Source organism: Alosa alosa, chromosome 18 (assembly GCF_017589495.1).
Source record: "Alosa alosa isolate M-15738 ecotype Scorff River chromosome 18, AALO_Geno_1.1, whole genome shotgun sequence".
Lineage (NCBI taxonomy): Eukaryota > Metazoa > Chordata > Actinopteri > Clupeiformes > Clupeidae > Alosa > Alosa alosa.
In genome coordinates this window covers 28631797-28659570 of record NC_063206.1, presented here as the reverse complement: position 1 = coordinate 28659570, position 27774 = coordinate 28631797, and the positions used below count along the sequence as shown (strand labels likewise).

At 44.3% G+C, this 27774-nt stretch overlaps 1 protein-coding gene across 3 annotated transcripts in view; it reads left to right on the top strand.

The window, feature by feature from the left end:
• LOC125311259 (Kv channel-interacting protein 2-like) overlaps positions 1–27774 on the top strand; it is a 127562-nt gene that overhangs the window by 40762 nt on the left and 59026 nt on the right. Inside the window, exon 1 of one of the 3 annotated variants that reach the window (XM_048269146.1) lies at positions 16266–17163. The exons of the other annotated variants lie outside the window; for them this stretch is intronic. Coding sequence (XP_048125103.1) covers positions 17076–17163 — 88 coding nt within the window. The 5' untranslated portion in view covers positions 16266–17075. Of the gene's footprint in view, positions 1–16265; positions 17164–27774 lie in introns of those variants that run through there. 3 annotated transcript variants of the gene reach the window in all.

The window sequence follows — 27774 nt, the reverse complement described above, 5'->3', positions numbered from 1 at the left end:
ACGCTTAGCACATTTTTATTCAGTATTGGTGCATTTTGTGTGTGTGTGTGTGTGTTTGTGTGTGTGTTAAGGCACATAACAATGAACAGAGCATCTCCACATCACGTATTAGCACAAGAGCCAAACAGAGATCCTCACTGTGGTGGAGGGGGGTGGGTGGTGGTGTGTGTGTGTGTGTGTGGGGGGGTTTGTTGCGTGAAGGTTAAAAGCACTGACCCCTGGTGTAGGCTCACGTCTCAGCACAGGTGGCTTAGGTCAGACTCCAGCTGTGCTTGATTGGCCGGGGGCCTGGGTGGGGATGAGACTGGGGATCAGTCTCATCCTCAGCACTCTGGAGACGCTCAGTCCTGTCAGTGTAGGAGTCTGGGAGTGCTGGTGCTCTGTTGGAGTTTACTATTGTGCTGTCTGAGCTGGCTAATTGTGGAGAATAGTTACACTCTGTCAAGGATCTCTGTTGTATCAGTAATTGAATGCATTATTCATCATGAAATACAATAAAAAAAAAAATTTTTTGCAACATCAGTTAATTGAAACTTATTTATGTGAAGTGCTTATGGAATACTTTTTATTTGTTATGGTTCTTGGCCTGAAGAATGGCATAGCTTTGAGATTTCACTAACAATAAGAAATTAATAATCAACTTGTATGTGAATGAAACACACAGTAGCTTGCAAATAGTAGCTCGCAAATGTGTATGTGATAAGGAGTATGAGGATAATGAGATGCACCAAGCACCAGCAAAAAAGATCACTCAAATTCTGAATGGATCTTGAGTCATGTCTTGCTCATATGCTGCCATTGACAAAGAGATGAAGCCATCAGGCAAAACAGATGACATAGCAGTCTAATCCAATATAGACACAAATGGCCTCGTCATTGCTTTTCTATTCTTTCAGTGGTTGATAAAAATCTTCACCTCATTTTATAGCTCGAAAAAGACAGATATAGTGATGAGATAGGTGAGCTGTCTTTTTGAAAGTCAAATATATTAATTGAGAGATAAGCATCTTTATCTTGATCAAGCTTTTTAATTACGGGAAGCTATAAATTGGTAGCATCTGTAGGCTAAAGGGCAAGAACAAGTGAGAGGGGGAGAAAGTTGGAGAGGCATTCTCACGGACAAAGACTGAGGGCACTTCTAACAGACTTGCCCTTTCAGACTGTTCTCATTACCTGGGCTTGTTTTGGTGTGTTGCAGTGTGCAAGTGCAGAACTCAAGTCTGCTGTATAAAGACAAACTGCAATAAGCATTGGTCCAAATTTTGTTAAGACTCGAAATGGGTTTTGTGACAAAGTCTCCTATATATTAAAATCCTAACTAGACATTACATGAAGGTACTACCAGTATTCTATCTATAACACATTTGGCCATATATTTTAAAAACTTTAAAGCCATTTTACCCAGTTTCACTGTTTGCGTAGCTACTGCACTATGCTGTTGCTCACACAGCAGGCCCATCATAGCAGTTGAGGCGGTTTTAAAACGTGGCTGAGTTCATGCAGTACTCCTGAAAAAAAAAGTGAAAAAAAAAATCTAAGCACATATTCTCTTAACTCCTACACAGTCATTGTGGAGAGGGAGATGGGATCTGTAAAGATGCATCTCACAGTACCTTCAAAAGAGCTGCCTAGTTTGTGAGAGCAAGAGATAGAGAGAGAGAGAGAGAGAGAGAGAGAGAGAGAGCAAGCGAGAGAGAGAGATTTTAACGAATTGGCACAGATATTTTTGGAGTACGATCTAAAGGGCTGCCTCTCCCGTCGCACACACGTCTTTGTCAAATTTGCTGAACTGTATGCCACCAATTCCGTGTCACTGCTGTCTCATATTTAGAGCTCTCCACAAACAACACAGGCTCTGCCCCCCCCACCCCCTTCCCATTCGCTCATATACCGGAGATGGCGAGCACACGGCATGATTAAAGTTTGTTTTAAGTCCTTGTTCAGTGAACCTGATAAATATTTCACAACCTCCTGCCTGAGAGATACCTAATCCCTGATGTGTTGCTGGGGACCGTGTCCCTGTGCATCAAAGCCGCCCTCGTCCTTCCTCTCTGTCTGTGTCGTTGTCTGTCTGAGTCCGCTCCGCACACCACCCACCCTCCCAGTCCCCCAACATCAGCTCTGAGACGGAGGTGGCGAATGGTGCTTGGTAATACGCCACAGCTGCTGGGAAGAGCTTAGCCATGGAGAAATGCACTCTTGATGACCCTTGACAGTGGCAGCAGGAATAAGATGCATAGTTGAAGCGAGGTGTGCTCTGACAGATGTGCTCTGTGCAGGAGAGTGGTGCTTGCTTGCCAGGGCTGGTTTGGGTGTCACTTGGAGTAGGCCTACATGTGCCTGATACAAACAGTCCTCAGGCTCAGACACAGGTCGTTGTTCCACAGGTATTAGTGTGAGGATGAAGTCCTCCTTAACTCCTAACAAGTTTCACCCTCTCCCCTTTCAAATGCACCACCCAACTCCCTTGTATGCCTCCGGCTTTGCTGTAGGGATATCAGTCTTGAGGCTGAAGCTTGTCACTTCGATAATGAGATTTTGGCTAGCACTGCCCAGATATTGCATGTCATAAGGGCCTCAGCGTTTTGTTTGCCAACAGCAACAAGAACTTGAAATGGCTGGCGATCTCTTCTGTGTTGCCCCCGATCTCCTCGGCTGGCCCAGGCAAGCAAGAGAGACACAGCGCTCATGTAACTGCAGATGCAAGGTCCAGCGCGCTGCTGACCCATTTGAGCCTGGCTGTCTTATGTACTGCTTTAAATGAGCCACTGATTAAGCCCTGAAGCACAGAACGATAGAAAAAAAAAAGACAAATGACGATGTAATCCCCTTGCATGTCCATTTGAAAGCTCCCATCTATAAATAAACTGTATTCTAGGGGTCAATTGATTCAGTTATTTAACATGGTGGAGACGACCAGCTGCTGCTGATGATGCCCAGGAGTCCAGTGGCCAGACCACACAAAGGCTGTGTCCACTGTTAATCCACCAATAGAAACAGAGGCTGTGGTTTTGGATTTATCCCTGATTTGCGTAGATCTACACTGTAGCCCTGGCCTGGCCCTGATTTGGCGCAGATGTGGCTTAGATCTGGCTGTCCGTGTTAGGTCAGAGTTCGTTTCAGGTTGTGTTGTTGTCCTGGCCTGCCTTGGCTTTCAGTGTGCAATTAATTTATTTTTGGTGGTGTTAGAGCATAAAAGCTTGTCTTTATTGGCCTTGCTAGAAAAGGTCAGTCTCTTGTTCTCAAAAATGAAACAACTCTTATGCAATAATGACCTGATCTGAATATTTGAAGCTCTAATGTCAGGACTGTCGAATCTGCTTACGCTTTTCTTAGAAAACCTGAAATTAATTGGGCAGTGTCTTGAATCATTAAATAGCATTTAAAGGGGGAGTGGAATGACAACAGACAAGATGAATAGAAAATGAAGGATCAGACTATATGGGAATTCAGGCGAGGCTTGTTCTGATGTCATTTTATTTTTAGCTTTGTCTGAAAACCTCTGGACTTACTTTAAAATGGTACACCACTGCCATCTTCTGGAGAACATTTTCAGCCCAGGCCCGTGGCCCAGGCATGTTTTCACTTTTTATTTATTAATGCACTTTTATGGTATAAAATCGGATAATTTAAAAATGATATGCAAAGTTTACTATTGAATTATGCATCTTTTTAGGAAAAATTATAAGGTGAGGAAATGTCTGTGACCTTCAATGCAGTAGTTTTCTTGTAGAAGTGTGCTCCCTGCTGTTGTTTTGGCTTACTGCAATAAATAATAGTAAAAAAAAGTGCTGCTCTGTTGATCATGAATAGCAGTGAGTAATGACAGTGAAAGTATTTTGATTTGGGCATGTTGTTTAAGCTGGATACTTGTGAGCATTTGCCCTGTTGTCTATTGCCGACTATTTTTGAAATCCATTTTACTTGACTCGTCTACTGTGTATCAGGGGGTTTCAGGCCCACTGGTGGTTCATGAAGGCATTGCAGGTGGTCCCTGAGCCTTCAATAATATTGTTCAACTGTAGGCTATTGCTCATTCACATATTTCCATGTATGAATAGTTTGTGAATAATTGAATGTTAACATACAGCACATGTAAAAAAGTAGGAAAGTCAAGGTGTCTTTCGGATTAGAATAGCATCCAGTCGATCCATAGCAGTTTTGCTAGGAAGTAACATGTCAATCCATGACATACCATAGATTTGCGCCCAGATATTTTAAAGGTTCTCAGGTTGTGTCTTGGTGGTGGTCATAATCAATTGAAAACCCCTGGACTATATCAACATCAACATGAATATCAAGATTTCCTTTCAATAAGCTTTCAACTATCATGTTTTTTGGTGATTTCTTCACGTTTATCCTGTTAGTATGCATGCTTTGGACATTATGATTTGTATTATCTGACAGTCAGCAGGCATATCAAGGCATATCTGGAGGAAGAAACTACTGCATCAACTACTAAATCAGAGAAACAAGGGAATAATTTAAAGTAGCCTATGCATCTCAAACTGAACTTAGAGCAAAAAGATCAAGGACAGGGCAGCAACATGGATTTAGATTAGGTCTACATTTTTTTTCAATAATAACATAGTTTTGCGGCTGGTAGAAAAATATTCTGGCTGGTATTTTTTTTCTGTTTACCCGCCATTGGCAGACAAGTACATTTTATACCCTGATCAAACATGACACCATCACTAGCATCCTTACTCTTGCACTGCACATTTTATTCTTTAGAAGTATGAAAAACTGCTGGCAGATAAAAGGAAATAGATGGACAGACAGAAATGGAGGGACAGACAGACGATAAACAGAGTGAATAACATTAAATGTCCATCTATGTACAGTTTAACAACTTTCCTCATTTTAGAATGTGTCATGCTGAACTTTATAGTGAGATTGACTCCTTTATTGCGTACAAAAGCATTTTTAGGCATTGTTACACACACCTATTTGTAGCTACAGGTGTCAGTCAGCGACAGAGGCAAATTCTGTACCCTTTTCTCTTTGTACAGTAGTTATGGTTATGGTATTTGACAGACAGTTTTTTGTTTAAAGCGAACCTACAGTACAGTAAATAGCAAGTTGTATACTAAGCAGGTCTGATGGTTTTGCTCTCACCACCGGTGTTTATGTTTCACTGCATTGACATAAAGCATCCATTAGATGTCATCACTGCATTGTTTTTGGTCCAGAGAAAAGTGGTTCGAATCATCCGAAGACATCCATTTGTAACAATCACTGTATTGCATCTATGTATGTCAGAAGTCATCTTCCAGGGCATGGATTATTATGTTAGGTGAATCTCAAAACAGATGTTATATACACAGGGTGTAATGCCTCACCACATTACAACTATATTGTTGTATATATATCGCATAGCAAGAAAGGACATTACTTCTCAAAGGCATGGCATTAAAGTTGTCAGAAATACTGTATGTTTAGGCTCCTTTCTCATTAGCTTTATCAGTAAGATAACCTGTCATGTACAGGTTATCTTACTGACAACATCTGCATGTATAGGCTGCAGTGGGCTAGAGGGGGCAGCATGTGCACTGGTGAGCACGGGATCCAAATGTGTCTTTACTTTCCTTTTTCTTTTTGCTTAAATCACATGATCAGGAAATCCCAGTGGCAGTGGCTCTTCACTGTTTCTGTTCTGTTTCCATTTCTCTCTTTTCGTATTAATGGGGGTATTTTGGTTGCCTCTCCATCTCCATCACAATGGGGTTGATTTCACAATTTTACTATTTTAGTCACCCTCTGCCTTGCTGATATCAATCTTGTAGACACAACGACATCTTTTAGGTAACACACAAGATTGCTCTGGGCCATCAATTTCCCAAGCCAGCGAAACTCGGAAAGACACCTGGGAATGGAGAGCATGTGACTCATTCACGGTAGGGCTACACCGCCATTGGAATTAGAGTTCACAAAAATACCATAGAGGTGACAGGAAAGCAAATGCACATCCCATAATATACATGGTGTTTTATAGGGTTTGGAGGTGTGGCTGTTGGATTGCCTGCCATAGCAACAGATTGAGCTATTTTCCCCACATTCATAGCTACAGTTTCTGGAAAGCAAGTAGCCTATTTACAGCAGTGTTCGGAGAAGTGCAGCAGAGCTGTATGTTTCTTTCTCTACTGGTCTATGAAAATGTCATGTACAATAGCCTATTAAAATATACCATACTCTTTGGTATTGGAAGTGGCACCCACTGAGAGAAGCGTGTGCGTTGACAGGTTCTGTAGAGATGAATCTGAATGGCACTGATGAGTGTGGCTTCTGAAACAGAGCCTCTAGCTTCATTGCAGAGTCCCACTGTGCCAGTTGCCAGAAGCAGGACAGTGCTGTGGTGCGCTGGGCTTCCAGAAGAATGGCACTTGCTGGTGGGCCGCGGGTGCCGGGGGCTGGGCTGACGTGGCGGTGTGGAACCATGAGCAGGCATGCCCACAGCTGGCTGGCACAGGGCTCAGCGCCACCCTAATGAGAGGCATCAGTCACACAGCAGGTGTTTGGGCCGGGTCTGACGCAAGCAAGGGTAACAGGGAGGGCCTACACACACACACAATCACTTACATACGCAGACACACATAGACACACACATACAGTGCACACACACAAATACAAAAACACATGCACAGAAACACACTTGTCCACATACACACATTCAGTACACACTAGGCAATCACATACAATCATAATCCATCCTCTATGCTTCACACACACACACACACACACACACACACACACACACACACACACACACACACACACACACACACACACGCACATGCATACACACACACTGCAGGCACATCCCTTTTGACTCCTCTTGGATGAATGGATGGGTTTGCTTTGTGACTGCTCAGTCCCAGCTGTGTCTCTTCACGGCCCCTGGTGCTGCGCTTGACAGGGCTTTTAAAAACAGGGGAATGAACTTTTAATGGTCTTGTCAGCCGATCATAACCGGCAAATGGTGTATTGAGGATTCTGAATTCCTGGAAAGGATGCATGTGTCATGTTGGCAAATGAGCAGAGTCATTTCAAACTGACAAAGCCTCAGTTCACCGCCTCAGCCGAAGCTATACATTACACCGGCTCAGCCCAAGCTATACATTACACCGGCTCCTGTTCAGAGCTATTTTCACGTTTTTTCCCTGCCCTGTTTCCTCTTTGTATGCATCCTTTCTCACGCCTCATAATTTATCCCCTGCTGTCTGAAGAGAGCTCCCTCTCTGTCACTTCCCCTCTCTCTCTACAGTGCCACATCTAACAAGCTTCAGTGTCTCTTTCAGTAGCAGTGTCTCACACTCCTGCTCTGTTCTCTCGCTCTCTTTCTCTCTCTCTCCCACTCTCTCTATCCACCCTCTCTTTTTACTTTTCTATGTTTGTCCTTCTATCTTTGCCATCTCCTGGTCTCTCTCTCTCTCTCTCTCTCTCTCTGTACTCCCTTCTCTTTCAGTTCCTCTCTGTCTCAGGTGTCCTGCTGTTTTGATTTGAGAGCCATAGGCCTCCACTAGCCCCATGGGGACAGACAGTGTCTGTCTCTGTCTCTCACTAGCTCACTCACTCAGCCCCTTCTTCTCTTGCTCCCCCACACCCTCAGTCAGTCCCTCAGTCAGTCCGTGGCACTTCTCCTCTCTTGACTCTCTCTGACTGGCAGATGTTTGTTTCCAGAGCCACTGAAGGCAGCCCATGGCCAGGAAAGCCCCTCAGGGCCTGATTGCAAATGCTGGAGGAAACAGGCGAGCCACGGCTACTGCTGCATGTGATGTGCCTGTAAAACAGGGCCTCAAACTCCTACCAGTCACGAAGCAGGCTTTGGCTGTGTGCAACAAAACAGGCACCACTGGGGCAAACTACACATAGCTGAACAGAAAGAAATCCAGTACTGGATCCAGTACTCTGACTGCTTTCATAGACATCTCACAGCCTCCTTGTTTCTGTCTAATGACTGTTAATGAATATATATCACAGACAAAAACAAATCTTTGTGCCTGTCGCTTGGTTGGCTGGAGACGTGCATCATTAATCATTAATCACTAATGGTTATGGGTTCCCTTCATTAAGGGCAGCATGTTTAACTTTTTGTTTTGTTTTTGGAAGTCGCTCCTGAAAAGTTTGGCTGCTGTTTATTTAAGACTCCACTGGTGTCATCCAGTGTCTTTGGGTGTGGGTTTGATGTGAGTTCGGTTTGGTGAGTCATCCCAAGGTTTTATTGCGCTCTCTTTCCACATCACTTTATTTTTCCTTTTCAGTCAGCACAATAGTTATGTGCTTATAACTGCACTCCCATCCGCACTCATGACACTATATAGAGGCCACAGAGGGCATCCACTGCCTCTCTTTTTGTTGAAGGGATGAAGTAGCCATAGCAGTACCTGTAAAGAGTTGGCACTTTCAGGATAACAAGATCAAAAGGAAAATGAAAAGGCGTACTGTAGGTCAGGTGCTCTTACTGAGTGTGGACATGAAGCAGGACACTCACAGAGAGCAAGAGGGTCATCATGTAGGGCTGTGTCCTGAGACCCCAGACCAGGCCACAGAGGCCAGAGTGAGTTTTTCTGCATCTGTCATGGAGGTGGCAGACTGTGTATGCTGAAGACTGAAAGAAATCATACATCACCCAGTACACAAAGGGGTCTCTCTCTCTCTTTCTCACTCTCTCTCACTCTCCATCTTTCTCTCTCTTTCTCCATCTCTCTCTCTAACTGTCTCTCTCTCTTTGTGTTGGCTCCAGATGTGTGCAGCATCTGGACACTGCTGGGGCACATCTTGGATGATCTGCACTCACACACGCGTGCGCGCACACACACACACACACACACACACACACACACACACACACACACACACACACACACACACACACACACACACATATGCCTGAGTAATTCCCAAAGGTTCTGTCTTCTGTCTTCTGTCAAAGAACCTTTTGCTTATTAGCTGTGTCACTGAGAGTCCCCCTGCCTGGAACATGCCCCCAATCCAGGAAGCAGGATTTACCCAGAAAGCAGATGGATGAAGACTCCATCAGTCCACTCTGCTTGGCCATCTCTGGAAACAGGATAGGCAGTTGGACATGTGGCATTTCTGTTGCAGGAAGGGCTTATTTTGCCATTGTAGCTCTATTGTAGAAACCCATGTCTGTTTATCTGTGGGTACAACTGCGAATGGCATGCCCTCCTTAAGTAAAAAAAAAAACACAATTATTTCTAAGTGTTGAGACCCACACCAGTTGCAGGTTAGTAGGGAGCCTGTATACTGGCAAATAATGCTGCTGCAAGTCTGTGCTGTTAGCACAATTTGTTGTGCTGTTTCTCTAAAGTAATACCCAGTACACTTGTGTTGTATTTGTCAGTATACTTGATGTATTGTACATGTATTGTACAGGATTGTTATGTTCTCCATTACAGACCTTATTCTATCACCCCAGTGCATGACGTGAATGTACAATATGTCAGACAGAGTAGTTTGGTGTACGGTACCTATTGCCCATCAGTACAGAAGAATACCATTTACTATAGCTGTGAGCTATTTTTAATTTACTGCTGGAGGTAATGGACCACTGATGTCAATGATGCATGTGTGTGTGTGTGTGTGTGTGTGTGTGTGTGTGTGTGTGTGTGTGTGTGTGTGTGTGTGCACGCACATGTGTGTATCTGCATCAGTGATTGATGCAGTGTTGTATGAGGAGCCATCATCTTCTCATCTATGGCTCTATGAACACACACTGCCCAAAGCAGAAAGAGGTGAGGACATTGAGCCACCATCAACAAAGTCCTTGAAGACATGTGTGTGTGCATTTTGTGTGTGTGTGTGTGTGTGTGTGTGTGTGTGTGTGTGTGTGTGTGTAGGTGTGTGTTTGTGTGTGTGTGTGTGTGTGTGTGTGTGTGTGTGTGTGTGTGTGTGTGTGTGTGCGTGCGTGTGTGTGTACAAACGCATGTATATATTTGTGCGCACTTGTGTATGATTGAGTGCGTCCATTATATAGATGCTTGACAGCAGGAGCTTAAAGCTGTAATTACTGAACCATCAGTAAAGATGAAAAGGAAATAATAACATTTACAAATGGCACTGGGGAACGCACTCTTTGGCAAAACAAACACTTCATTGTAATCCCACTGGTATACATACTGTACTGTACTGCACTGTGTGTCTGTGTGTATGTATGTGCATTCGTGACTGCAGTTAACTGGCCATTGTTGTGTACGAATCTGTTCTCTGACTCATTTAACATGACTGTAATGAGGTCTTTGGTTTGCCTGGATGAATGATGAATATGGGACATTAGATTTATGCTAGACCAGTCCAGTTTGTTTCATGTTTGTAGAAGTAAAATATATATAGGGCTGTCAAAATAACTGATTAATTTCGATTCATTAATTTGAGAAAAAATAACCGATTAAAAAAATTAGTGCAGATTAATCGATTCCGTATGACCTTTGACCCCTAGCCATTCTAGTCAGACTGTAAAATGAAGGAGAGAGAAGAAAACGTGCTGCCTGGATCATTGATTGGAACATTTACTTTTAAAAAATGGCCTGATGATGTTGATAAAAAAATAAAGTGTTGAAAATAAAGTCCTCTGCAATGTCTGCAGCAAAGGAATTTGCATATCACCGAGTTCATCAACTCTATAGTAGCACATCAATGCAAAGAAATAAGTGTTGACATTGAGGGAGTGTTAATTAATTTTCATTGTGTCCCCTAGGTTATATCTGTGGCCTGAAATGCCTTGTATGTGAAAAAAAAAACTTTTATTTGAACAGTGAAAATAATAATAAAAGAGTTTTTGAACTTTAATGTCACTAATGCTGATTATTCAATGATTCATTTGAATTTAAATATTTAAAATATATATATATATATATATATATATATATATATATATATATATATATTCACAGCAAAGTTTATATATGTGATTAATTTAGATAATCACAGAGTATGTATTTAATTAGATTATTTTTTTTTTAATCGATTGACAGCCCTAATATATATATATATATATATATATATATAATATATATTATATATAGCATACATTTGCTGTTCACCTCTCACATTGCCTCTTCGATTCATACTGACTTTCTTTGTGAGACAGATCTGTATGTGAGGAGAGAGCTTTATTCAGGATGAAAAGGGAGACTTTTTTTAGCTTCGGGTATCTTGATGCCACAGCTTGAATGGGTTGCCAAATATACCTTATCAGTCAATCGGCTCTTCTTTTTGCCTGCGTGTAACACAGATGTGCGGTGAATGTATAATCCACTAAGAGGACCCGTTCAGTTCCTTCTTCTTCCTTTTCAATGTCATCGCTGAGCAATCATGTCCCCAGATCTTGAGTGGAGCAATGCTGGGACAAAAAGAGCCGTCGGTTTTCAACCAGAGTTCATCGACATTTCCTTCTCCATGTGAAAAACGGTGAGGCCTATTAACCAGGTTGTGTGCATGATTTGTAGTGTGGAAAAAGCTCCTCTTGCAAATAAGGTGTGTGGCTTGAGCCGGGAGAGGTAATGATTGTGTTATAAATGCCTTCCAGGTGTTCTGGAAAAGCTCTGCCCGGACTCTATGCCTTATTGATCTACCAGCGCAGTGGTTCATGTCCTTCCCCTCTCAGGGACGCAGAGCTGTGTCTAGCCTCTCTCGCTCCTCAGCTCCTGGGAGTTACCATATCACCAGCCAGAAGGAGGCCGGTCTGGGCGAGACGCAAACAGGGCTGGCACCCTGCGTGACGCGTGTGTTTGCAAAGCCTCCCACGAATGTGCCATGGCACTAAAACAACACATCCCAGCTCCACCCAACCCCCCGTCTTCACACCACCTCTCCCCATCCTTTTTCCACACTCACAAACATACATATGCACCGACACTCACACACACACACACACACACACACACACACACACACACATATACACACACACACACACACACACACACACACACATGTGCAAACACATCCATATCTCTAACACATTTGCACACACAACACACACACACACACACACACACACACACACACACACACACACACACACACAAATACACAAACACACACACCCATTCACACCCACCCACAAACCGAGTGTCAGTGCTGGCAGTTTGTATTTTTAATTTTGTGAAATTCTCCAGGTGGCAGAGCTGCTCCTCTGTCTGTCAGTCGGGCCCTTCTGCTGTTGGAGGCTCTCTCTGCACGCTGTTCGCAATCTTTTCCCTGCTCTCCTCCATGAGAGAGTGTATGTTTCCTTAAAGGCGTGTGTGTGTGTGTGTGTGTGTGTGTGTGTGTGTGTACTTTTATTTGTTTGTGCACATATTTTGCGTACACATCTCTGTGGGTTATTGGTGTTTGTGTGTGTGTGTGTGTGTGTGTGTGTGTGTGTGTGTGTGTGTGTGTGTGTGTGTGTGTGTGTACTTTTATTTGTTTGTGCACATATTTTGCGTACACATCTCTGTGGGTTATTGGTGTTTGTGTGTGTGTGTGTGTGTGTGTGTGTGTGTGTGTGTGTGTGTGAGAGAGAGAGAGAGAGAGAGAGAGAGAGAGAGAGACAGAGAGAGAGCATGTGTGTGTGTGCATGTGTGTTTGGTGTCTGTATTTGCAGCATTTCTGCATGTTGAATGAAGTCTGCTCCTGCCCTCTCTCCGTCTGCCTCCTGAATCCCATCTCTCAGAGGCAGTCACAGCCTTCACACATGGATTTCATGTCTCCCCAGCAATTATTGGAGTTCTGGCAGGTAGTCAGTCAAGCAGAATGCAAGGCTCTCTTGTTCTCATACAACTCATTGTGTCTTGCCACTCTCCTCAAACTTGTTTGTTTATTTATTTACCTGTTTGTTTTTGCTTGTTTGTATAAAGTGGGAGGCAGCGCTTCATGCCTGGCAGGCATGTCTTTCATCCAAGCGGTGAAGGGGCTGGAGGGATTTGCCTCCCCTCTCTGAAGATGGTCATTATGGAGACTTCACTCAAAAAGAAATCCACTTGCGAGACCTCCGAGATCGATATGTGCATACCACCGTAATCCAGTCCAAAAGTTTCTGAAATAGATTCAGGACTGCAGTGGGGAAAAAAATTCAACATTTGAGATGTTCCTACTACTTGTGGAAAAGTAAGAAGTACTTGATTGATCAATTAATGATTATTGATTATTGTTCAAAGAAATGTATGGAATGCCCCCACTGACAAACGTATCCAAATGTGAACTAGACTAAACACTGACTGGGATATGTTTTAAAATGAAAGAGTGCAGGGGATCGTCAGACGTTATGGAGCAGAACTTCACAGCGGCCTCATTATTTCACCAAATATCTCAGGAGTCTTTTCTTTGACAGCTCAAGCATACTCCATAATTACCGCTTACACTGTGATCAGAGAACACATTGTCCGTTGTTTTCTCACATTCTCCCCCGCAGTCCTCCATCTTCCAGCTAAGGCCCTGAGGGTGTCGGTAAGGAGACAATTTGAATCACTTCAACTGAAATTCAGTTTCTTCTTGCTTAAAAGGAGTGCTGTTTGGCCACGCTTTTTACTATTGTCTCGACAGCTCAAGCTGTCTGTCACTCTCATGTCAGGCGTAATGAGTGTGAAGTGCTTTTTAGTGCTGCCTCTCTACCCACACTGTACACTATGCCTGTGAGAGGCTCTCTCTCTCTCTCTGTCTCTGTCTATGTCAATGTGTGTGAGTGTGTGTGGGTGTGTGTGTTCATGTCTACGCGTAGATGAGCATTTTCATCACTCTGTGTGTGTGTATGTGCGTGTGTGTGTGTTTGTACAGTATGTGTGTGTATGTCATACGAGTGGCCGGAGTCAAACGGAGAATGACAAATGAGGCCAAGGAGGATGAGCAACAGGGCATGGGCATGATGGTCGCCTACGCCACTCACACAACCAATCTACTGCACTCTCTTATGCACCAGCAGTAATGTAATGAAACGCTTCACTTCTTTTTCTGTGTTCCTCTAAGGATCCAGCTGATATGTGACATGGATGGAAATGCATATTTGATGTAACATTTGAAGAGGTGGAGATCTAAAATCTTTAACCTTGTGAGCTCTTAAGCCATACATCTTCTTGTCTTTTTCTGTCCTGTTCTTGTTCTCTTTAACACATTTATGCCATGACGCATCGCCAACAGCCATCAACCCGCGAGATTTTCTGTGCCTCTGAATGACGGTGTTAACCAATGAGCCTGTACCAACTTGAGACAATCTAGCCTGTCCGACCGAGCTAGAACAATCCAATTTGTTGCCGCTTGTGAGTGCGCTTTAATAAGATTACGAGCACGGGGCTTAAGGAAAGGTCAGACTGAATGTGCTGTTGGGGGAGAGGGAGGCTTTTAACGGGGTGAGTGGACAGGGGGCTGGTGGCAGCTCAAGGTGACGCTGCGACGGCTGCTGAGGGTGATGGCATCGTAAGGAGCCTCGTCTCCCAGCAAGCCCAGAGGTTAAACACACTCTCTTCTTTTGCCCATTCTATCCATCAAAGAGGTTTTTTCTTTTTGTCTTTTTTTTCCTCTCCCCATGTCTCCTGTCATGCTGTTCGCCTCCATTAGGGCCCAGCACTGGTGACTGATTAATGATTTTCTCTGAAGCTTAGTGCTATTTTGAGAATCAAGTTGGTTCCTCCAAGCCTGTTGACATACAGTAATGTAACCAGTATCACTGTATCAGCATTTAAAAACTTAATTATTTTTTATTTATTTTTTAATTAATGGGGTACATATGGAAAAAACAATATATGCCTCATGTTCACGTATTAGGCAAATCTGATTTAAAATGCATTCATAATGCTGTTTTAATAACATGGAGGCGCCAATAGATTAGTGACATGAACCAAACATATGGGATTGTAATAGGATAATTAATCAAGGCTGTGATCCCACATGCCCTGTGTGTGTGTGTGTGTGTCTGTGTGTGTGTGTGTCTGTGTGTGTGTCGTGTGTCTGTGTGTGTGTGTGTGTGTGTAGCAGTGAGTGAATGTCAGTATTTGTGGGTGTTTGTGCATGAATGTGTGTATACTTCATGTATGTGCTTTCTTATGAGGAAAAATAGGGAGAAAGAGAATCCACTCACCTGTCAGTTGACTGATAAACCTATCATGTCTCACATGCTGCACAATACACCAGACCCTGGCATTTGTTTGTTTTGCTTTGATTGGGCTGAGTAAAAAGCGACATGTTTGCTTTGATTGGCTGGAGCAAAATCCATGGAGTCTCTGGTTGCCAAGCAACCATAATCACCTCTAATTCACAGCATCCAGCAAACCAGGCGAGCTCCTGGCGAGAGGGTGGGGGACAGAGTGTAGAGGGAGAGCAAGGGAGACAGAAAGAGAGAGTGATAAAAAGAAGACATCAACCAGAGGGCGTGAGCCGGAAATGGGAGAGTGTGGGGAAAAAAGAAGCAAAAAAAGCAAGAAAAGAGTGTGAAGACTGCGTGTGTGTGTCTGCGTGTGTGTGTGTGTGTGTGTGTGTGTGTGTGTGTGTGTGTGTGTGTGTGTGTGTGTGTGTTTTTCTTCTCTCTCTCTCTCTCGTCCTTCTACTCCACTAAAGCACTCTGCCACGCGGCAGGCATGAGTGTGTGCCTGTGCGTGCGTATTGTATGTGTGTGTGTCAGGGCTCGTTGCAGCGCTGGTGAGTGTAGAGGTGAGCGGGGCTGACTGAAGTGTTTGTCCCGCCTGTTTGATGGGAGGAGCGGACAGGACCGAAGGGATCTCCTCACCTCTACTGATCTCATCTGACACCACGACGCCACTTCTCTCCACTCTCACACACACACACACACACACACTTTTACACACACACATACGTGTGCACGCGTGCTCTCTCTTTGACAAGACACTTCTCTGCAGCTCTTCTCTGCAGCTGCTCCTCTGCCGTGTGCTGTGGCTACTGCTGCTGCTGTTGCTGTTGTTGTTTATTTTTTTAATTCTAAGCTTTTCAAATAACAAAAAACAAAAAAAACAAGCAAAGCAAATACATTGGGATATTTTTCATTGTCTTATGCTATCATCTATTCAGCCTGGTTGGATCAGCAAGCTTTCAGAGTAAAAAGACTGACAGAAGAAAAGTTTCTTTTTTTTTTTTAAAGAAAAAGGCCAAAGGAGAGCTCAGGAGCAAACATGACGTGAGCAGACCTGAAGAGTGTCTGTAATGTGACGTGACGTCTCACGTCGCATCCCACCCCCGACCCGGCTGAGGTGAGACGTGCCACCCAGCCAGCGCCAGGTTTGGAGCCAGAGGTCTCACCCCTCCTCCCCTTCTCACCTCCTTCACCTCCCTCCCTCTCTCCCTCCCTCCCTGCCTGCCTGCCTCCATCTGTCTTTCTCTCCTCTCTCAGTGGCGGTGTGAGCAGGTGAACTGTCAGAGTCCTGAGTCTCTGCTCTCCTGGATATTAGCCGGTGTGGGAAGAGAGGAGCAAACCTCCTTGAGCAAATATCACAAAGTGGCTGTTTCCCCTGGTGGACTTTTTTGCCTTTTTTTACTCCCCCTGCTTCGTTTCACCTTGTGGCCAACATACACTCAGAACGGAAGCTTTTGGAGACAGCGGTCTTTAAAAAGCTTTGAAGCTAAGGTGAAAAAAGAAAAAAAAGAAAAACGAAATCCCTCTGGACTGGACAAGAGGAACAAGAAGAGGAGGAAACAGAAAAAGAAGAGGCAGAGAAGCCCTCCTGTTACTCCAAGTGAGTAATGGTAGTAGATGTTTATTGGTCGTGCTCCCGCTGGCTGTTGAAAGAGCCAGTGAAAACCTTCTCCCCGAGAAACAGTGGGAGGAGACAGGTCCTCGCGGCTGATTGACACCAGAGCACCCTACAGGTGGAGCCCAGGAAGGTCTGCTGAGCACTGCGCTACCAAGGAGAAAGAGAGAGAGAGAGAGAGAAAGAGAAAGAGAGAGAGAGAGTGAAGGAGACTGAGAGAGACTCAGAAGGAGAGAGAGAGAGAGCGAGAGGAGAGAGCAGCCGCGCTAACAGCAGCCGCCACGCTTCACACCCCTCTGCCCGTCTCCTGATCAAGAGGAAGCCGTTCCCTCCATCAGTCGCTCTTCCACCCCCTCTCCCTCCTCACCTCCTCCAGCCACCATGAGCCAGTGCAGGAAGAGGTGCAAGAGGCAGCTGACCAAGGTGGCCCGCTACTTCTACAGATTCGTCACCGGCACACTGACCCAAGGTAGGACACCACTCAAGCATGTCAGTACCGTAGCCGTAGAAGCACGGCCGCATGGCGGCACCGGCAGGAGTGACCGAAGGGCAGAAGAGAGGCTAGGCTACTGATGCTGCTACTGTTGTGGGATGTTGGGCTTTTTGTTGAACTTGTCCCAGGTGTGTTTTAACCTGTGCATTGTAAGGAGATGCAAAGTATGTGTTTTCGTGCCAAGTTGCTTTTTGGTAGGGTTGGCAAGTTAGGGTTTTCTGTCAGATGGCAGGATGTATGTAAAAATCCCATTGACAAAATCTGGCTACACATTCTTAGTGGTTTAGTGTTTGTCTGCGTGTGTGTGTGTGTGTGTGTGTGTGTGTGTGTGTGTGTGTGTGTGTGTGTGTGTGTGTGTGTGTGTGGGTGTGTGTTTTCTGTGTATGTTCAGACTTGTGTGTATATGTGTGCATGCATATATGTGTGTGTATTTGTGTGTATGTGTGTGTGTGTGTGTGTGTGTGTGTGTGTATATGTGTGTGCTTGATCAAGCGAAGTGTGAGCATGTGATGGATTAAACTCTACAAGAAAATGAATGCTGCAAGACAATATAATTAATTGAGCTGTGAGAATACTGTGGGTATTTTAGTGCAGATAAATTGACTAAAAGCACCCCCATTTCTTGCCTTTCAATTACAGTACACTGCTATTATCCACACAGGCATTCACTCTTTCATGAGCAGATTTAACCTTCAGCTAATGAATGCAGTAGGACTCCAGCTGATATATAAGTAAGACCTCAGGTGTTACTTTGTGTCCCTCCCTGTGTCCAATACATCACATACACTACACTGTGAGCAGTGCAGTTTGTACTGCAACAGATTGTCTTTAAAAATCTTGAGTTTACAGAGACCTGTAAATGACTGTGATGAATAGTGGATTGGTTGCTGTTTCAGACTGGAGAACAGACTTATATAAAGGACGAAGGGAGAGGGCATATCTCATCAAACAGACAGGTTTTAGGAGATCTGTGCTGGTCATGACATATGATGCTTGTACAAGTGATCTTTTGAAGTGTTACACCTTGTGGGGGCTTTGATGACTGATGTGGGTAGACTAGAGTTTTCAGAAAGGAATGGAAATTATATACACATACATTTAAAACTCTCTGGCGCTGGTCAGAATGAAAAGATGGATATGACCTTGATAAATGAATTACATTGTTGGGACAATGCTGACAGGGCGAAAAAAGAGAATTATGACAACCTCCCTGTCAGAGTCTGAAAGGTCTTCTTTTCCTAAGGGAGAGGATAAAAGGCAGAAGACAGAGTGTGTGGGGTGGGGGGGTTGAAATATCATCAATGCGGAATAGGTTTGTATACAGAGCATTTTAGATTTTATCCCTCCCGTGGTTGCCGTGGTTGCCATGGCGACCGGCTCCCGCTTGTCTGGCCTTTGGAAAGCGGTGGGGGAACTCGCCACGGCCGCTCAAAAGACTGATTTCATTAAGGCCATTGAGTCGTGATATTTCATATTTGGCCGTTTCCCTCTCCAGTCCAACTCTCCTCGCCACTGACCAGCTTCAAAGGGACACGAACGGCCACAGCTGTGATAACTTTAACGGCCACAGCTGTGATAACTTTAACGGCCACAGCTGTGATAACTTTAACGGCTGTTCACCTCTTGGCTTTCCACACTCTCCACCAATCCAGCCTCAATCAGGTTGTGTTATCTCCGCTGACTTGACCGATTTCATCGTCCGAGCACCGTTGTCTGGCTCCAGGATAAGGTGCTCTATAATCTATATTTTATCCGATAAAATACTCTGATCTGTGTGGTGGTCGAGACACGCCTGGGCCCGAGGCCGTTCAGTGATCAATACTCTCAGCGTTGACCTGCGAAAAAACATCAAACAGTATTTTCTGTACTGGAGTGAAAAATTGATGGAGGGTTACGGGGAGGGGGTCCCCATGATGCATTTCATTAGTGTGCACGTCACACCTGCACACGCGCACATGACTGCTTTGACCAGCCTGAAATCAGCCAGAAGCAAATATCACAATTCTCTATTTCTCTCTTTCATCTCAGACGAACAAGCTCACACTTATTGAGGGTTTAGAGGACAGATCATGTGATCTCTCTCTCTCTCTCACACACACACACACACACACACACACACACACAGGGTGTTCTTAGATAAAATTCAACTCTCTTAGGGGCAGTTGTGAGTGAGGCCTCGATGAGAACCTGTTTTGGGTGGGCAGTCAAAAAGCCATCAGACATCCAGAGATTGTACATACATGCACACACACACTTACAAAAACACACACATGCACTCTCCACACACACACACACACACACACACACACACACACACACACACACACACACACACACACACACACACACACACACACATACATACAGCTGCTCATGTCTGCACACAAGGACCCAGCACCCAGCATTACACATAGTGACAGCATGCAAATGATTTGAGCTCATGCAGCTGTGTTCTGTGGGAGAGTGTGGCGCTAGTTTGTCCTTGAGTGTGTTTGTCTGTGCATACCATGCTTGTTTTTGGAGTATGCTTTAATATGTATAGTACTATGCATCTATTTGCATAAGCACAGTACACCCCGAGAGCACTAAAAATAGTTTGCTTGATAATATGGTCTTTGCAGCTGCCTATTTATAGAAGCATTTGGAGGAGTTTAATTTCATCTAAGTGAATTTTAATGAAACCTCTTCTATGTCTTTGACCTCAGGTTTCATCGACAGAGATAAGGTCATAACGCTCTGTGCATGGTCATCAAAATGGACAAGGGGTCATTTGTACCACATCATACAGTATCTCAACCTGTCTTGTCAGTATTACTGTAATGTCACTCAAGGTCAAAGACAGTCGAAAAAAGAAAGTACATAGGACTGTGAACCCCCACTCCTGTCTGACATCTGTCACAGTAGGAAGAGGGGGTGCGCGTCTGGAAGTTGTACACAGGCAGGAGCATCACACAATCCAAATAAGAGGTCTTTCTGCGGTGCCACGTGGCACGGAGGTCTTCCATCATCCTCCACCAAGACAGCGAGAGGGAAATAAATATCCTCAGCGGTAATCAGCTCTGTCAATAAAAACAATAATTAAGATGTAGCTCATCTCCACAGAAAGACCTCAGAGGTCGTTTGAACTCCCCCACCCCCCCATCCCTCCCCTGCCCACGCTTGCTGTGGCAGTGATTAGGAGGAGTTGATGTATACCTCTGGGGTCTAGTTAATAAATTTGCCGCGGATCCATGATTCACTCCCACCACGGTCTGTAATTAGCATCCATTTAATTTTCTCCTCTCCATCATGCATTCCTGTTGAGGGGGGGGGGGGGGTATACATGAGGATGCTGGTTTAGGAGGAGCCCGTTCAGACATATTTAGAAACTGATTTAGAAACAGACACAAAAAAAGTGGCTCTGCAAGTCAAGGATAAGCTGAAGATGAGTTGCAAGGAAGTGGTGCTCAACAAATGAAGTTTTAAGTGAAGTTGTTTTCTTTTCTCGTTTTTGTCAGTCTATCCATCTTCCCCTGGGAAAGTAGATTCTTTTGTTCTCTGTCCATTTTTTTAACGCATTAGTTCTACACAAACAAAGGCATGATATTCTGGGAAAAGCTGTGAAAATTATGATCTCAGTCAAATTTCCTTGACACAAAGAGCATTTTTTCCAGTCGCCATTAGTGATTAGATGGAGTTTGAATAGGAGAAAAGGGCAATTTGCACATGAATAGCCTCACTATGTATTACGTGCACTTTGGCTGAAGGAGTTATGAGGGATTGTGTATGTGTGTCTGTTTGTGTGTGTGTGTGTGTGTAGTCTTCCAGTGTAAACAACACCTGGTTGTTTTCAAGCAGTCTCTGCCGAGCATTGTGTAAATCAGTTTTATCATTGAGCTTTCCTGTGAAAACGTACAGTCCTGGGTGATGGTCCCATTTTATTTTACAGAACCCTTGTTGCCTAGTTACTACAGTTTTAAATGCTACCGAAAATATTGATTGAAAATTAGTAGTAGGAGACTGATACTTTGGTTTGCACCCTGAGATTAGGAGGGTACGCCAAGGAGGCATATGGAAGCACAGTGCATTTATACACATTGATTTTCTAATGTGCTCTGTAGTGTGGTTTAAGGTTGTGTTGTGTAGCGTGTTGGTGAACTAAAACAAGATTGCTGTTATACTCATGAGGTATTTCCTGGTCTTGTTTGAGTGTATTTGAAATATTAAGTTTGAAACCTTTGAAACTGGTGGAGGTGTACCGGTGGATCTTCAGCCAGCCTTCTTCAGTAGTTAGAGCCATATGCACTAACAGAGAGTAAACAGCATTGTGTGACACCCATGAATATCAAGTCCCCATCTGTCCCCACTAAAACACACTGTTGTGCACCTCCAGATTTACATAGATTCCTGGCTGCTTCAGCGATGTGCCCACACCAGTGACTGCCGTGGTCCACTCATCCCGTCAAGAACGAATACGAGGGCACATCAAAGCTGGCAGGAGAGGGGTCAGGGTGAGGGGTGGGGGGGGGGGTATTTCTGAGTCAGCCAGCGTGGACACTTGTAAGTCGCCGCTAATGAGCTCGATGATGAGCTCTGACAGGTCAGGGTTAGGAGAGTTGATCATCAGTTAGCAGATCAAAGAGGGTAAAGAAATCAGAGCAACTTGTCGATCCATACGTCAGCAGGCAGCGTGGAGCATTAGAAGAGGAAATACCCACCCCACCCCCAGCCCCCAGCCCCCTCCCCCCTCCCACCTGCTGTGGACCAATGAGCGATTTGTTATCCCACTGACATGGTGCCAAAGCAAATGGAGTAGTGTGCACAGCACCCCATGGGGATCAGGAGCACATTAAATCCTAATTAATAGCTGGTGATTACCAAGCCCATATGGAGCATGCACATATTTGCATACTGATAAACATTTTTAGACCGGTGCCTCCTATTTGCATGCCTCTGCCACATCCAACTGACAATTCTTGTTTTCCAACTCGCTCTGGTCAGAATAATGAAATTCAAAACAATGTGATTTCTTGTGAAATTTCTTTGTAAAAACATATACAGAACCCTTCTGCCTATAGTGCTGGTGCTAGGACTACAGCTGTGCCCGTGCAGGGTGAAATCTGTGATTCTTTCGGTTCGGTTCGTTGGACAGCTCATCTCTCTGTCGACTCGACAGCCTACCGGAGTCTGGTGTGAGCCAAAGTGAATACCTCGCAACTGTTGCTGTATCACCACACACAGAGGGAAGGCTCTGGTCTGTATAGAACTTTGATTAGCTCCCTGGAGGCTGTTCCACAGAGCACCCCATGCTGAGGCAAACATGCGATAGTGTCATCAGCACGGCTGGGAGTGTGGCATGGGGTGGCACTGAGCATGAAGTGACAGCTTCACATCATCACACACACTCACAAACACACACTACACACTACACAATGTGTGTGTGTGTGTGGTGTAGTGTGTGTGAGGGCAATATGTATAAATATGACCAGTGCTGGGCATGGCCAGCATGACTCCAGGGGAATTGACTGTTGTGTTGTCATGCTAAATAAGCCCATCACCGCAGTGGATTCCTCTCAGAGCCCGCAGTGGTATGCGCAGCGAATGGTTGGCAAATTTACTTGTAAATTTATGCCGGGGAACTGGGGGAAAAAAACAGCAACTTTCTGAACTTGGCCTTCCAAAATAATAGCAGTCCCAATCCTCGTGCTGCGCTGCTGCCAACCTCAGTTCCAGCGCATTAAAGGGAAATGTTGTACTCTAATGATGTGTCTATTCATTCAGCACTGGACTCACTGTCAAACTAAGACATTTTTATTTTTTCATGGTTATTTTTTCTCAGTTTATTTACCCCCTCCTCTTTGCTAAATTAAAAACAACTTTCCACATGAAATAGAGGCATGAATAAAACATGGCATAGCGTGATCGGCGGTGGTGGGGGGGTCACGGTCTACTCCCCATGCGGGAAAATGACGCTCACAGTGGGAGTCAGTCATTTCCATGCGGCAAATCAGTCAAAACAGTGTGATTCTTTTTTTCAAATCTGTTGTTATGCTGTTTGTGAATTGATGCCCCCCCACTCCCCCATACACACAAACACACACACACACCTCCTCTCCTTCCTCGCATCCTTCCCTGGTTCATGCAGATGGATGGTGTGGTATAATGCTCGTCTATAATAGGCAATCTTCAAGCCCAGCGGGACTCCGGGACCCCGTCAGACAGCGTGTCCTGGGCCTGCGGCTTTGTTGTTTCAGTCTCCCTGCTGGGGTATCCCTATCCAGCTCCTCCACCACCCCCACGCCTCTCACCCTCTCACTCCTGTGTCAGGGGAGGTGAGGGCCACGGGAGGGAGGGTTTAGGTGGAGGAGGGAGGTATGTGTGCATGTGTGTCTGTGTGTGTGTGTGTGTGGGGGGTGTAGGTGGACCACAGGTGGTTAGATTTACCTACCTCAAAGGATGCAGACAAATGGCTAGAGACCAGTGGGGTATGCTACAAATCTCGATTAGTGGGTTAGCGAGGTATGTTGCGCTCAAAGCCAGGCTATGCTGTGACAATTTAAAAGTGGATCTGTTTTAGTGTCGCTATATCACCATGGTATCTTATGCTGTCAACCAAACCTGGTCGGGGAGGAGGTTATGTGCTAAGTTATAGCTCGTGGTAATCTACCGCCCACCGGACCAATCAATTGTCTAAAAACAAAGTTATCTCACGTGTAGGATTCTGTCATATATCTTACAGGTGGAGCTCGCTATCTACTAACATTTTGGATCTCGAATGCGCTTTAATAGTGCTGTGCGTGCAAATATCCCACTATGGACATGCATACCATACAACAACTGATGACAATTGATTTATTTGATGTTATAGGTTAGAATTAACTATAGGTTAGATTAAGCTATCGCTCATGAATGCGGAAGTAATTGTTTTTAAATAGAGGCGGTCTTGTGCGTCTCCACGTTTCACGATTGGCCAACGTCATCCCAACACCGAGAACGTGCACAGATCTGAGCTGAAAGCCTAGTTTGACAAATATCACACATAACTGCTATCGTAGTATCACTTAACGTATACCCCTGAGTCAAGGCTTACGTGGTGTACATGGAAGTGGAAGTAAGACATAGGTGTGTGGTTGCAAATGTGTGGGTGCCAGCTTGGCAGAGCTTCAGTGAGAGGTCACTTATCTGTGGCTCTTACTGACCTGATAGCTCCTGGATAGCGTTGTTTGTTTGTGTTCAGAAAATGTTCCAGTTTGCCTTGCTCACAGGCAAACGCTACCAAGGGGAAATCAGGCCGCCTGTCTTTTTCAAAGGCCTGAACTAATTGTGAGCCAAGGACTCAGGACAGGTGTTTTAATTTACCAATTAGCCACAGGTAGTAACATCACAGAAGCCCCACCCGTAAGTCAGTGCTTGTCCTACCCTGAGACCCTAACCTATCCAAACACCACACTCAATTTGCATAATTCGTAGATTGTTTGCAAAATGACACACTTCAGTCAAAACATACACACTTCAGTCAAAACATACAGTATACACATATTTGTGAAAATGCTGTTAGTTTTCATTTAACCAACACAGTCCTCAATGATCAGACACTATTGCCGCCAGTTCCACACTGCTGTGATAAATAAAAAACACGTTGGTAAAAAAACTAATTTTAGGAAATAGCATGTGCTAGATTTTTGGCCAGACATTGTTATGTAAGGGATAATTTAGATGGCAATAGTGACAAACCCACAACATTCTTCATGATTAGTTTGAGATATACAGTACTGTAGGGAGAATGTACACAAATAGGCCTACTATAAACCTACCAAGCACTGCACAACCCTGATGCTGCAGACTGAATATTTCAAGTATTTATTTCAATACTTACAGTATTTCTTACCATAATCAGTTACAGTAATCAACCAACAATGAAATCAATGAAACAAATAAAATCTGTAGACAAATAAAAATTACTACATGAAGTACATACACTTTGACTCTGAAGAAAAACTAACTATTCATCATCTCTCTGTCTGCCTCTTCCTCTATCTCCTTCTTCTCCTCTTCCTCTACCTGGGCCTCCTCCTCTACCTCCTTCTCCTCTTTGAGCTCCCCCTCTCATTCTCACTCTTCTTCTTCTTCTAGCTCCTTCCATTTTTGTTGAAGACAGGTGAATTCAACTGCTGCCTTTTATAGCACACCTGAGTGCTGCGTTTTCAAATTAGCACATGTGTGCTTCCACAACTGGTGGATGTGATTATACAATTTGTTCATTAGTGTGGTCATTGGCAATCCGGGGCTTTGTAATGACACCTCACAATCCTTATCTGTGTCTAAGGTGTGAAAATGTGTGTAGAGTTTTACAAATCACTGTGTGATGTTTTGCAAAAAGGGTGAAGCAGACGTTGTGTGTAATGTGCTAATCTGTGGAGGTGTTTTGCTCCTTGGAGTAGAATTTTGCAAATTTTATTTTGTATTTAATATAATTTTATAATTATATTATTTTAGTGTGTAAACAATCGTAAAACACTGTAAGTGACAACCAGAGAAATGACCAAGTGACAACCAGTCATCATGAGAGATTGAGGTGGTAATTACACTTTTCAAAGTAAACATTGATTATAATGATCTATATCAACTAACCAACGGGATAGCATGTAACAATAGTGTTAGTGTTGAGATTGGCACTTCATATGGGAAAATTGGATATTTGTATTCAACCATATGTTTCAAGCGACACTGTGTGTGTGTGTGTGCGTGTGTGTGTGTATGTGTGTGTGTGTGTGTGTGTGTGTGTGTGTGTGTGTGTGTGTGTGTGTGTGTGTTATGTGTGTGTGATACCTGTATAATAGATGTGATGTAACTGCTAGTCAGGAGCTGCTTGGTATCACACTTCTCATAGGCATTATCAGTCATGGTGTCAAAACCAACACAAGCAGCGAGATCAGATACCAAAAACAACTCTTCCCTTCTTCAGTGCGACTCACCAGCCCTACTGAAGTGAAGTTATCTGAGACTTACACTATATTCTTGTTAATTGCTCTTCCCACCTCACACACACACACACACACACACACACTCACACACACACACACACACACACACACAAAATGAAAAAGAAGAAAAAAGATGACCATCTTCAACGTTTTGGTGTTTTTTTAACACCTCACAATTTTCACCTCGTCTGCTGCCACGTTTCCCGCTAGACTCACAGCATGTCTCAATATATCACCATTTTAACCAGCTAAGGAGTGGCAGCTGAGCTCCCTCTAATACTTTCAGGAGCTGCTGGGGTTATTTGTGGAGAGCAGCGCGGCACTGATAATAGAGCGCTGACAAATGGTAATGTGTGAAAGCACACAGACGAGGCGCTTGATGGATGCAAGATTCGGCAAAAGCATAACTCATATGCTTCTGTTGATGCACCCATTTCTAATAATAACATCCAAAGCCTGCATCCATCTGTATTCACTGTGTCTGTTTGAGGCAGAGAGTATTAACTTATTAGTGGGTTAAAAATAAACATAGCAAACAGTAGGCTATGTGTTTGATTATTTAGGTGCACTGTATGAGGTTCCGTATACAAGCGTGCCACCTGTGTGGTCAGCCATTAGTGCTTTAGCTTTAGATATTGACTTACGTAATGTCACAACGGCCACTGTGATGTTATCGTCCCTTAGTGCTATGTAATGTGTGTGTTATGCTGTTGTCTCTTAGTGCTGTATGGTGTGTGTGTGTGTGTGAGTGTGTGCATGTGTGTGTGTCTGGGTATGGGTGTGTGTATTTGTTTCATATGTATGTTTGTGTGTGTGTGGAGCTGATGATCATTGATCCCGCTCCTAATCCCTGAGCTTTAAGGCCCATTCACACCAAAAACGATAACGATAACGATAACTATAAATAAATATCGTTCTCGTTAATATGAATGACGACGTTCACACATAAACTACATGACATGAAGAACGATATCGTTGGGGATCACTTTCAGAGCGATTTTCACAACGATAAAATGCTAATAGCCAATCAGAACCCATCGAATTTTAGCCCTCACATTTATTAACACAATGAGAGACTTTGTTTATCGTTGTTCAGTGTGAACGCTTTTATCGTTATGGTTATAGTTATAGTTATCGTTATCGTTCTTGGTGTGAATGGGCCTTTAGTGTCTGCTGCCTAATGGGTGGTCTCTGGAGTGGACACCTTTGGGGAGGTTTCTGCTTGACATGTGAAGACCACAACTCCACTCCCTGGAGCTACTTGGAGAAAAAAGCTAATCAGATGCTCTTCATAACTCTCCACACCCACCCCCACCCACACCCTCTCACCTACAGATATACACACACACTTACAGACATACACATGCATGCACAAACACACTCTTACAGAAATACACACGTACGCACACACACATGCACGTGGCACATGCCAGTTAAGGCCTCTGTTCTCTCCTCGCTTCCTCCCGCCTCGCACAGTGAGAAGCATCTCAGCAGTGCCACTGCCGCTGCCAACCCCTGTGTGTTTGTGGCACCGCGAGTCACCCTCACCCAGCAGTCGTGACTGAGCCTGTCTGCCACCGACACGTCTCAGTCACAGCTGACACTCTGGATGATTTACCCCAAC